Source organism: Desmodus rotundus, chromosome 1 (assembly GCF_022682495.2).
Source record: "Desmodus rotundus isolate HL8 chromosome 1, HLdesRot8A.1, whole genome shotgun sequence".
NCBI lineage: Eukaryota > Metazoa > Chordata > Mammalia > Chiroptera > Phyllostomidae > Desmodus > Desmodus rotundus.
The window spans coordinates 107,137,148-107,150,353 of NC_071387.1; the positions used below are offsets into that span (position 1 = coordinate 107,137,148).

The 13,206-nt window shown below is 44.6% G+C and overlaps 1 protein-coding gene across 7 annotated transcripts in view; it reads left to right on the forward strand.

Moving 5' to 3' along the window:
- Positions 1 to 13,206, forward strand: part of CLEC16A (C-type lectin domain containing 16A) — a 227,540-nt gene that overhangs the window by 72,886 nt on the left and 141,448 nt on the right. For all 7 annotated transcript variants that reach the window (XM_053929204.1, XM_053929207.1, XM_045204616.3 and 4 more), the window contains one exon: positions 9,477 to 9,606. In XM_053929204.1, coding sequence (XP_053785179.1) covers positions 9,477 to 9,606 — 130 coding nt within the window. The remainder of the gene's footprint in view (positions 1 to 9,476; positions 9,607 to 13,206) is intronic.

Below are 13,206 nucleotides of genomic sequence, written 5' to 3' on the forward strand. Positions count from 1 at the left end.
CCAATCCTTAGGGTGTCAGAAATAAGAACATTAATGCCTCAGCATTTAGCACGGGACACATGAGCACTAAATAGAAACCGTGGCCAAGATGGAAAGTAGAGTGAGGAGCTTGGAAGCAGTACTTGAACTTAGCTGGGGGGGACTTCATGCTTGGGCACCTCAGCAAATTCCTGGAGGGCCTGTTTCCTTCTTAATTTTTATAAGGAATAGTGAGGTGGCTCTGTGTGTGTGTGTGTGTCTAGAGGGTGAAGGATTGGTAGGCTGGGCTACTGTTGTAGAGAGCTGTGGGGGTGCCCACTTTTCAAATGGGCTTAACTAGTATAAGGAGAGGGATGGGAGGTTAGTTTAGACCTCCAATGCTCTGAAAAGCAACTTCCCAGAAAAATATTCTGAATTCAATCTTGTGCTATTCAGTAAAAGATAATAAAAAATGAAGAAAGGGACACCCTAAGTACTCCTTATTTACACACACTGTTGTTGCTAGGTCCCATTTGCCTCTTGAAATTCTGCTCCAAAGCCAGCCAGTAGCATGCACTTCCTGTGTATCCTTGGTAACCAGCAAGGGCATCTTTCTCCTTCTTCCCTTAATCTTTTTTTTAAAGCCTTCTTATTCTCCCCTTTCCCTCTTTTTATTGTCTGCCCTTGCTGTGATTGCTGGAATGTAGAACACTGAAGGCAACTGAGAAAATCCTGGAATTTATGAAGTCAAAGACTACTGGGAGGTCATGCCTGCCATTTCCCTGAAAAGTACTTCATTTACCAAATATTAATCAGATTAGAATGCACATCATCCCAGGCAAGTTGATGAATTATTGCTGTTATTTTAAAAAATCAAATGTCAGAGTATTGGGGAAGCTCATGGATTTGGCCAGGGTTGTCACAGAGAGGCAGAAATTGACATCTGTGCGCATTCAGGCTGGTGTGCAACCATCACCATCTTGCAGCCCCAGAACTCTTTTTACCTTCCCAAAGTGGAACTCTGTCCTCATTAAATGACTCCCCTTTCTCCCTCCCCCAAGCCCCTGGCAACCACCATTTCACTTTCTGTCTGTCTGAATCTGACAACTCTGGGTACCTCATAAATGGAATCATATAGTATTTCTCCTTTCCTGACTGACTTCTTTCACTCAGCATAATGTCCTTGGGGTTCATGCAGGTTGTAGCAAGTGGCAGAATTTTCTTCCTTTTTAAGGCTGAACAACATTCTGTTTTTTGGATAGACTACATTTTGATTATCCATTCATTTGTCAAGGGACACTTGAGTTGCTTTCACCTTTTGGCTGTTGTGAATAATGTTGCTACAAACGTGGGTGTGTAAATCCTCTTCTGCTCTGAAGGCTTTTGTGGAAACGATATTGTGGAAATGATAGAGGCCAAGGAGGGCCTGGACAGAGCCTGCTGAAGCCAGCGGAGCTGGAGATTCGGGTTTCTCCTCCCAGCGTCGCAGCCTCACCAGCAAGTTCCTTCACTCCCAAAGACTCAAGCCTCTAGCAGTGTAATGGGGTCACTCGCTGGAATGGGTTGCTGGAGCCTTCAAGATTATGAGCCATGGTGCCTGGCACAGAAACTAATACCAAACAAATGCTCATTTACACAACTCAGCCCATTGGGCAGTGCTGGAAGAAGAACCTACAGCAGCCGGGTGGGGGGCAGGAGAGGCCTACCAGCTCAAAAAAAAAAAAAAAAAAAAATCCCTCCATGCCTGAGTTTCCCCTTCAGAGATTATGTTAGATCTGCATTGCCCCAGCTATGGGGTATGGAGATTGTTTTAGGTGGGGCAGAGTGGACCTTAAAGGCCATGGTGAGAGGATTCTTGTTGAGTGATGAGCTCCAGGGGAGCCTCAGGTTCAGGGATGCTGTGTCTTTCACACCTCTCTCCCATTCCTGAATTTCCCTTTCTCAATGCATACAACTGTCCTGGGTGCCTTTTTATTTATGCATCATGTATATCACTTTCACAGTTGCTTTCTATTTGTATTGATTTTATACTTACTATTTCAGTACTATTTCAGATTAATAAAAAATTAAAAAAACAAAAATTGTATAAAGAGCAGCCATTTACCCTTTACCCAGGTTCACCTTATACCCCATTTAACATATTATACCCCATTTGCTTTCTTATTTGCATTTTCTCTGTCTCTCTACACACACGCATACAAACACACACATATGCACTCTCACAAACATTTTTTTCATCCTGCCCCTTCCCGCCTAAATCCTTCAGTGTGCATTTGCTAAGATTAGGGTATTCTCTTTCATGACCATAGTACAGTTAGCAGCTTCATAATAGTTTTGTGCCGTCCATGTTCCAGTCCACCCATTGGCCCATTAATAATGTTCTTTATAGCGTGTTTCCTCCCTCTTGTACAGAATTCAATCTAAGGTCAGGTAGTGTCTTTAATCATCAGGTCCCTTTAGCCTCCTCTACTCGGGAACATTGCCACAGCCTTTCGTTCTCTTTTACAACATTGACATTTTTTAAAGAATACAGAACCTCTCCCTCCTGTGTTTTAATAAAATGTTCCTCATTCTGTCTTTGATGTTTCTTTGTGGTTAGATTGAGGTTATGCATTCTTGATTGGAATATGGCATAGGTGACATCATGTCTTTCTTGGGGTGTCACAATGGATGTCTTTCTGTCCCCTCATGGGTGATGTTAATTTTGGTCACCTGGTTAAGGTATTGCCCAGTTTCTCCACCATATAGTTACTTTATTTTTTCTTTGCAACTAATCAGCAGTCCATGGGGACGCACTCTGAATATGCAGATGCCCTGCACCTCATTAAAATTCCCCCTTATACTTGGCATTCACTGATGCTTTTTGCCTGATGCAGCCTTTACCAGGTGGTGGCAGAATGTTGACTTTCCAACATCAGCACTCTTTCCATGTTTAAAAGTCAGCCTTCAGAATTCCATTATAAACAAGATTCTTCTTTTCTCCACATTTATTTGTTTGTATGCCTATTTGTTCTTGGCATGGACTCATGGATTTCAGTTTTTTAGTGCTTTATATTTCATTACTGTATTTAATTAATATGCTGCTCAAATTGTTCCAGATTTAGCTATTGGGAATCCTTTCAAGCTGTCTGCTTAGTCCTTGTGATAAACCCCCATCATTTTTTCAAGCAGTCCTTACACTTTCTGGCATAACAAGGCATTCCAGGTTCATCTTCTCTTGTATCTGCCCATCCCTGAGATTAAGCATTTCTCTGAAAAGCTCTGGTTCCTCTCAATGGTCAATGGTATTAGAAGCCATGATCTGGGTACTACATGTGCTCATTGCTACTGGGTTGTCTGGCTTTTGGCCCTTTCAAGGGACAGAGCTAGGAAATATCTGCCTGTATATGCACAAAATACACATTTATTCATGCACACATATACATACATACAAATGTTCATATACATACACATTTTAGAAGTCATAAGTTTATACCAATGCCTCCGGGTCTGATCAGTTCCCAGAGGGCTGTTCCCTGCCTTTCTCCATTTCAGATGTATATCTCTTCTCCCACAGTGAGAGCTCTCACTCCCAACAACATCAGCTGATCTGCTTTTCTCAGTCCTGCAAAAACATCTGAAAAGTTTCAGAATTATTTATTTTTAATAAAAAGAGTTCAGAATTATTTGTAATTCCCACCCCATCCCCAGTCCTTCACCTATCCCCAGACTGGGGGTTTAGAGTTAAGTATCACTTTCCTAAACTGCTCGGATTAGTCTGTCCTTCCTCTCATTTCCCTTCTGGGTAGGTATATTCATTTGAAATAAATGTGCGTTTTTAAAAACTTTTCTATTTCAGGCTTTTCCCTTCCTATTCTTATTGATTCAGTTTCTTTTTTTTTAATATATGGAATATTAACAAACTGAAAACTATGTCAAAAGGCATGTTCCTCACTCCCATATTCCTTTCATCCGTTTCCCCCACCTATTTTATATAAGCAACTTGATTGTTTTCTGGAATATCCTTCCTGTGCTTCTTTTTGTAAAAAGAAGCATATGTGTGTATGTGTTCTCATTTTCCCTTTTTTCTTACACACAGAAAAACACACTATATATGGTCTTTGGCAGTGCAATCTCTTTACTGAGCAATAACTCCGGAACTCACTCCATATCAGTTCACGGAGTTCTTCCTCATTTCTTTCTACAGCTGCACTGTGTGTACCATAGTTTATTCATCTAATCTTTCTGCTTGGACATTTAGGTAGTTTCCAGTATTTTGCAATTACAGATAATACTTCAATGAATACCCTTGTGCATGTGCATTTTATTGGTGGAGGTGTATCTTCCAGATAAATTCCTGCAAGTGGGATTTTTGGGTTGAAGGGTATAGTAGTGCTTTGGTTTCCTTTTTTTTTTTAACTAAAATTTTTTTTTTTATTTAGAAAGTATTCTTTTAAAATATATTTAGGTAAAAAAGTGAGTTCAAATAAAATGATTAAGTAAATAACAAATAGTACAGGCAACACACAGACATGGCAGAATTGTAGAGGCAGGCAGATGACTGAAGTTTGAGCAGAACTGGGCTAAGTTATTGTCGCAGTCCCTTCAGACTCCCGAATAGAAACCTGGTTTGGTTGGGGGCTCATGATGGAATAACTGAAGTTCAGATGGAGCCCCCTGGGAATTTATCAATAGGGCCTGAGTCCTTAGTGGCCATCAGTGGAAATCTGAGTTCACATAAGCCCGCTGATCTGCTTTCCCCAGTGGTGGAGCATGGCATGTGCACCCTCGGAAGAAAGCAGGCATGATGTCATCGTGGCAGGGGTAGTGGGGGTACAGAAGGCCATACAGAAACACGCTGGATATTCTGGTGTGGCATAAAGGGGGGTTCACTTTGACCTTGAATCACCAGGATAAGTCAAATCCTCTTTTAAAGATGGCTATAGAATGTTTTTTAGAGCAATGAGAATCTGGGGAGACCCTCTCCCCCAAAAGTTGTTACCCGCCCCTCTCATGCCCATGTAGCCTTTTGCATACAGGGAGTTGTCAGATCCTAGGTAAGAATCACTACTTTTAAGGGTTGTTTGGATAAAATTGTTAACAAGAAGCTAGGAAGAAACTGTTTTGGCATTGGAAGCACTGTTCTATATTCATCTAGAAAAGTAATCTAAATGGAATAGCTCACTCCACAACTATGCTGGCTGGGTCAGGAGTATACTGGGTCAGGAGGGATGGGGCTACAGCTGTGAGAACTAGGGTGACCCAGCCAAGGTTTGCACACCTTGTTCTGTGTGGAGAGGCCCTGTGGGCCTGGTCCTGCACTGGATGTGACGTGAGAGGTGGGGAGGGGGAGTAGTCCTGGCTTTCGCTGTTACTTTTCTAGCTGTATTAAGAGTCACTGCTCTTCTGGGTTTCCATTACCTCATATACAGTATCCAGGACCAAACCAGTGATTTTCAAGTAGTTTCGTGTGAAGTTCCAGAGTTTCACAAAGGAGCTTTAGAAGCCTCCATGGAGCACCTGAGGGAATTCATGGTTTGGAGAGGTTTGGGACCCACCCACTCTTCACCTGGAGCAACTCTGCTCTCATCAGCTTACTGCTTAGTATGCCATGGGAAACTGTCGTTCAAAATTAATGTCTAACTGTTTAACAAATTTTGATGAGCACTGGACTGCACTGTCTCTAACCTCTCCCTCCTGTGCTCCAGAATTTTGATAGTGTCCAGGGAGATTAAAAACTGAAAGGGGCCAACCAGATCACAGCATGCTTATTCTCCAGGCTGAGGCTCTAGGGCTTGGCTCCATACCTTGGGTGGGGAGGTGCTTGGAGCTGAGTTCCTGCCATGACAGCCAGGCCAGGAGGAAGGGGAGCTTTCAGTAGGGCAGGAGGCAGGTCAAAGATCACAGGGCAGAAACCAGAGTGGGAGGCTTGTGCTGTAGTTTAGCTTGGTAGTCTTCAGATGTCCTTGTTGGCACACCCTAGCAGTAATCACAAACAAATAAATACGTAATTTATGCATGCATCTCCCAAATATAAATATATTTATTATAAATTATACATTTGACTTTACTGTGCTAATATTACCCACATTATAAAAACCAACAAAATAGCCCTAGCTGGTGTAGCTCAGTAGATTGAGCGGGGGCCTGTGAACCAAAGGGTCGTGGTTCAGTTCCCAGTCAGGGCACATGCCTGGGTTGCAGGCCAGGTCCCCAGCAGGGGGCACGTGAGAGGCAACCACACATTGATGTTTCTCTCCCTCTCTCTCCTTCCCTTCCCCTCTCTAAAAATAAATAAATAAGCTTTTAAAAAACCCAACAAAATAGATTTTTTAAAAGATGAAAATAATTATAAGTACCATGTGTTAACTGATAGCAGATGGAACTGGATAGCATTATGCTAAATGAAATAAGCCAGGCAGTAAAAGACAAATACCATATGATCTCACCTATAAGTGGGACCTATCAACAAAACAAACAAGCAAGCAAAATATAACCAGAGACATTGAAATAAAGAACAAACTGACAGTAACCAGAGGGGAGGGGGAAAGGGGTAACGGGGGTAAAGGGGGAAAGGTTGTCAAGGAACATGTATAAAGGACCCATGGAGAAACCAAAGTGGGGTAGGATTGAGGGTGGGAAGTGGGGGGCGGTGGGACAGGAGATAGTGGTGGGGGGAAAATGGAGATAACTATACTTGAATAACAATTAAAAAAAGATGAGAATAAGTAAAAATAAAAGAGGTACTGCCTAGTGAATCACCTTGCATATCCACTGAGATATCTGCGCCTCACTGTGGAGAAGACTGGGGTAGCTGGGGGCACCTTAAGGAGGTCGGTGGAGGGACAGACACAGGGACAGGAAAGATTGATGGTTCCCAGACAGCAGTCTTCACCACCTCCTGCCCCTTGACAAATCCATGTGCTACTTGAACTACTGTTTACTAAGTGGCTTTCTGTGATTCCACTCACATTTTTTCCCTTAAATTTAGCCTTATCCTAAGCAGTAACATTCTCACGAGAACAGGTTTTCTGTGCAGTTAGAATTTTCTTCTAATGCACATGAAAATAGATACAGAACTATGCAAAGAAAATGTTTGTCCACAAATCACTTAAAAGTCATGTCAGCCCCCACCTGTGTAGTGGGGGACAGCCCTGTGAGAGACTTCAATCAATGGCATATGACTCCCAAACGCAGTGCAGGGAGAGAAGGGCCTGGTGAGAACAAGGCCCCCCATCCCCTGCCAAGGTCAAGGCCCATGTGGACGTGTGGGAGGTGCACTCCTCCACCCCACAAGATAGTCGCAAGTGCAGTCATGCTTAGCAGCATCCCAGTTGGGTGGTAGGGATGTGCGTGACACCCCCCTGTGAGAACACTGTGCACAAATTAGATGCAGGCTGGGTGGGGTTATGGATCACCCCTATATGTGTTGCCGCTGTCAGAACCTCCCGCATTGGGCTAGACCAATCATCCATTTGTCCATTCCAGAGATATTTGTTGAGCACCTGCCGTGTGCCAGGCCCTGGGCTAGACACTGGAGTTCTAGTGGCAAACAACACAGCTAAGGCAACCACTCTTATGAAGCCCACATTCTACTAGGAAAGGCAAGCAGGCAGCAAGCAAACCAATAAATAGAAAATATAAAATCCAGGTAGTTATAAATGCTATAAAGTGAACTCAAGGTCGGGGGACAAAACTATTTAGAATAATTTCAAATAATTTATGTAGTTACTCCACCCGAAGGAGATAGAACGTAACTCCCCCCTTCTTGAGTGTGGGCTGTGCTTAGTTACTTGCTTCCAAAGAGTATGAAGTGAAAGGAGGAGAAAACTTCCTTTCCAGTGGAGAAACCTGAGCAACATAACGCTTGGCCATGTGGTACAGATTGACATCGGCAGTCATGAGTCATGTTGATACCCCGTACCCTTGATATGATACAATGTGATGAGAAGGGCACTTCCCCTCTGTGGTCTTCCTCCCAGAAACCTATAACCCCAATCTAATTATCAGAAAAACACCAGACAAACCCAGATTGAGGGACATTCTACAGATTACCTGAGCAGTTCTTCTCAAACTATAAGGTCATCAAAAGCAAGGAAAATCTGAGAAACTGTCACAGCCAGGAGGAACCTAAGGAGACATGATAATTAGATGTGATATGATTTCCTAGATGGGATCCTAGAACAGAAAAATGGCATTAGGGGGGAACTAAGGAAATCTGAATGAAGTATGCACTTTAATTAATAATTAGAAGTGGTAAAGGAAACACAGGTGGAGGTAGACTTCAGGATGTCTCTGAGGTGGTGACATCTGAGCCTTGAGTGATGGGATTGAGTCATGGCTGGGTAAGGGAGGACCTGGGGTGAGGCATTCCAGGAAAAGGGGGCAGCTGTGTAAAGACCCTGGGGCAGAAACAAGCTTGGGCTGGTCATAGAAGAGTGAGAAAAGCTCAGCACAGCTGGAGTGGTGCTGAGTGGAGAGGGCCAGGGGTTGAGGTCAGAGGTGGACGGTAGCCAGGCTATGCAAAGCCTTGACACCATGGAGGCATTTGGACTTCATCCTGAATGTGATGGGAAGGCAGTGGTGGAGTTCTGAAGGGAAGGGTGACATGATCTAATTTCCACTTAAAATCACTTGGGTCTGTGTAGAGAACAAACTAAGCAAGCAAGGAAGGAAGCAGTGGCCAAGTGGGGGCCCCTGTGCGAGTCCAGGGAAGGACGATGGCAGGGTCATGTCAGAACCCAGGTATGCTCCCATCTTTCCAGAAACAGAAATGCAGGCTCACATTTTAATCATCTTGTTCTCCCTTCACTCTTTCTCCCAAAGATGGAGGAAGTGAACTGAACTCTGTGTTCTGAGAAATAAGTACGTGGAGGTCTCTATGCACGTGTGAAGGAACTCTGTAGCAGGACGCCTCGCAGGGCAACAGCGATCTGTCACTAAGTCAGGATGTTTTCCTTGATTGGCTTGTGCCGTTTTATGGAAAATAAAATGCACACCATGCTGAAGTCAGTTGCTGCAAGTTGCCATTCTTTAATTGGGGAAAATAGAACTGGATTCCTAACCTCTCTCTGCCATCCAGAAGTTGTAAATAGAAAAGGAAAATAAAAGGCTCCAGTCACATCAAAGCTTTTTCTAAAGTGTAAACAGTTTCGGAGTGTTTTCAGTGAACTTGGTTATGTTTCATCAACCACATATTTCTTCTGCGCTGTCTCAACTCCAGGAAGGAAGTGTGATATCAAAAAGTAAAATATATAGTTTTTAAAACCCTTGAAATAAAATAAATTTTGGCAATTTGTGCTTTGTTGTCATAATCAGCGACTCGTTTCTTGATGATGCCAAGATGAAAGGAAAGAGAGGTCCTAGCCTTTGTCTTATTTTCTCCCAGTATGTTGCTGGTGCTGCTGTCACCGCTGTTGAATATTTGCTTGATGTGTTAGAAGCAGTTTACTGGAACCTGGTCTCGAACACAAGTCTGTCTGTAAATCTACGTCTGGGAAGCTGTCTGGGCTCATTCCAATCTCTGTATTTGCTTTCAGAGATAGAGATGGTGATCATGGAGCGCAGCAAGCTCCCGGAGTTGGCGGCCAGCACCTCCATGCAGGAGCAGAACACCACAGACGAAGAGAAGAGTGCTGCCACAGGCTTGGAGAGTGTGCAGTGGAGCAGGTAGGTGCTGTGCTGTGCTGGTGCTGGTGCTGGTGCTGGTGCTGGAGTGGGGCTGCCCACAAGCCAGCCTAGAAGGGGAGGGGTGCTGCTCAGTCTCTGGGATGAAGAGGTGGGCTCAGCAGTGAGGATGGGTGTCTTGGCTGGGGTGCCCACTAAGGATAATCCAGGGCCTCTTTTCACCACCCAAATGGTCTCTTCTGCCTCTCTGCCAAGCCATCCTGCCTCCTGCCTGTCTATCCTTCCACCCCTTGCAAAGAGAATAACAGACATGGCACCCCCGCCCCCAAGCACTGCAGTGCTCGTCCCTGTCCTAAAGGATGTGGGCTGCCTTGTAGCCTTGTACTGACTGTTCCTGGAAGACTCTGTGGTTCCCAGGAAGGATCCCCTTGGGAGCAGCATCTGGATCTCCCTGTCTCATTTATTCTCTGCCATGCACATGGCCATCCACAAGGCCTGCCCTCCTGACTCAGCTGGAATGATTTAATGCTGCTCTACACCTTTGACTTTGTGCCTGGCTGTTCATTTCAGTGAGGGCCTGCCAAAGCTACTTCCTCTCAAACCTTTGAGATGCCACATTTCCTGGAACCTTGCTGTAGCACCACCCCTTTGGGAATGGACTTGGGTGGAAGGCTGCTCCCAAAGTGTGCAGTCAACTGCTAGGAGCCTAAATATAGGCTCCTCATCTAGTGGCCCCAGTGCACAGACCGCTGTAACTACCTGCTCTCCTGCTGCAGTGTTAGTAAACACACAGCAGCATGGTTACTCGGTCAGCCTCTAAGGAATTCACTTCCTGAACCTTGAGGGTGAGGCGGCTGAAATTCACACATACCCCATCCTATTTATTAATCCTACTCAAAGTGAAGAGTTGAAGCACACTATTTTTTCCCTCCGCATCTTATTCTCTTTGATTGGCAGATGTTTCAGTTACCTGGCAGGATTAATTTTTATCAGAAGCACAAGGGAGCCATTTTTAGTTTTGGTTAAGTAGAACACACCAGAGTACAGTGTGGGCTGTTGGTTGTTGTAACTTATAGAGACCTTTTTGATTTTGCTTGTCAGCAAAAAATGTAACTCCTGAAGCTCCGAAAATTAAGGAAATCATTCTAAACACAGAAAGGGAGGGGAAAACAATCTTTAGGTGCTTGCCACAAGATTGGTTAGAATGTGAATAATTGGAAAAACCACAAATGACTAGAAATGGGGGATTCTCAAGCTAATGAAGGTACATCTACTTAATAGATTATTGGCTACTGCTTTTTGGTGAATGTTCTCGTGATGTGTTCAGTTTTTTAGGACCTACTACATGGAAACAGCATATATCTTACATAGTATGACAAAACTATATAGCTTTGCGAAAGGAAGAAAACTACCCGTGTGTTGTCCAAAAAGCAAAACAAAAACAAAAAACGTGAATAGACCAAAATGTTACGTTTGAATGTTTGGGTTCAGACTTCTTTATTTTCCCCTGAGTTTCAGTGAAGAGAAGGGCTTTCTTAAGAGTTGATTGAGCTTGAACCAAGATGGCGGCGTAGGTAGACACACTGCGCCTCCTCGCACAACCAGAACTGACAGAGAATCGAACAGCAAGGGGGACCAACACCAAGGAAACAGAAAATAATCATTCATCCAGACTGGTAGGAGGGGCGGAGACGGCACTGGGGTGGAGAGGACTCGCGTGGCTGTGGCGGGACTGAGACTGGTGGAGTGTGGGACAAATGGCGCAGGCAGTCCGAGCACTAGCAGACCCTGCGGTCCCACATTTGCACAGATAAACCCAGAGGGCCGGACTCAGAGTGGCGGAGAGTGGGGCAGGCAGAGTGGCGGGTAGCACCTTGCGGCACCACATTCGCCCACAGATAAACTGGACAAACGGCGGGCAGAGAAGCAGACCGCTGCGCAACCCAGGGCTCCAGCTCGGGGAAATAAAGCCTCAAACCTCTGATTGAAAGCGCCCCTGGGGGTTGGGGCAGCAGCAGGAGAGACTCCCAGCCTCACAGGAGAGGTTGTTGGAGAGACCCACAGGGGCCTAGAGTGTGCACAGGCCCACTTACTCAGGAACCAGCACCAAAGGGGCCCAGTTTGATTGTGGGTAGCGGAGTGAAAGACTGAAATCCGGAGGAGAGTGAAGCGGGCGCCATTGCTCCCTCTCGGCCCCTCCCCCACGTATAGCGTCACAGTGCAGCGACCAGCATTACCCCGCCCCGGTGAACACCTAAGGCTCCGCCTCTTAAAGTAACAGACGCGCCAAGAAAAACAAACAAAAAAATGGCCCAAATGACAGAACACTTCAAAGCTCCTGAAAAAATACAACTAAGCGACGAAGAGATAGCCAACCTATCGGATGCACAGTTCAAAGCACTGGTTATCAATATGCTCACAGACTTGGTTGAATCTGTTCGAAAAACAGATGAAAAAATGAAGCCTATGCTAAGAGAAACAAAGGAAAATGTACAGGGAACCAATAGTGATGAGAAGGAAACTGGGACTCAAATCAATGGTATGGACCAGAAGGAAGAAACAAACATCCAACCAGAAAAGAATGAAAAAACAAGAACTTGGAAAAATGAGGAGAGGCTCAGGAACCTCCAGGACACCTTGAAATGTTCCAACATCCGAATTATAGGGGTGCCAGAAGGAGAAGAGGAAGAACAAAAAACTGAAAACTTATTTGAACAAATAATGGAGAACTTCCCCGATCTGGCAAAGGAAATAGACTTCCGGGAAATCCAGGAAGCTCAGAGAGTCCCAAAGAAGCTGGACCCAAGGAGGAACACACCAAAGCACATCATAATTACATTACCCAAGATTAAACGCAAGTACCTACATCCAAGATTACTGTATCCAGCAAAGCTATCATTTAGAATGGAAGGGAAGATAAAGTGCTTCTCAGATAAGGTCAAGTTAAAGAAGCTCATCATCACCAAGCCCTTATTATATGAAATGTTAAAGGGAGTTACCTAAGAAAAAGAAGATCAAAAAATAGGAACAGTAAAAATGACAGCAAACTCACAGTTATTAACGACCATACATAAAACAAAAACGAGAGCAAACTTGGCAAACAACTAGAACATGAGGGTTGTCAATAAGGGAGTGGGAGTGGGAGAGGGGGGTAAAGGTAGAGAGAATAAGTAGCATAGATGATAGGTGGAAAATAGACAGGGGGAGGGTAAAAATAGTGTAGGAAATGTAGAAGCCAAAGAACTTATAAGTATGACCCATGGACATGAACTATGGGGGGGGAATGTGGGAGGGAGGGGGGTGGGCAGGATGGAGTGGAGTGGGGGGGAAATGGGACAACTGTAATAGCATAATCAATAAATATATTAAAAAAAAAAAAAAAAAAGAGTTGATTGAGATTGTTTATAACAGAAGTTAATCGTGGTAGCTTGAGTTGGGCCACATGCAGGCTTGTGGCCCCAGAAATTTGGGGGTCAAAGCCCCGGCTGTGTCCTAAGACCGAATGCCAAGGAGAGACCAGCCCAGGTGGGGAGTTGCCTTGTCCTTTGCAATGATATTGAGTTGTAGGTTGTCAGAAATACCGCCAAGGACTTCTCTCCTCCCAGTTCCCGGCACTGAGCAGGGAGGAGGGTACTGGGGGTG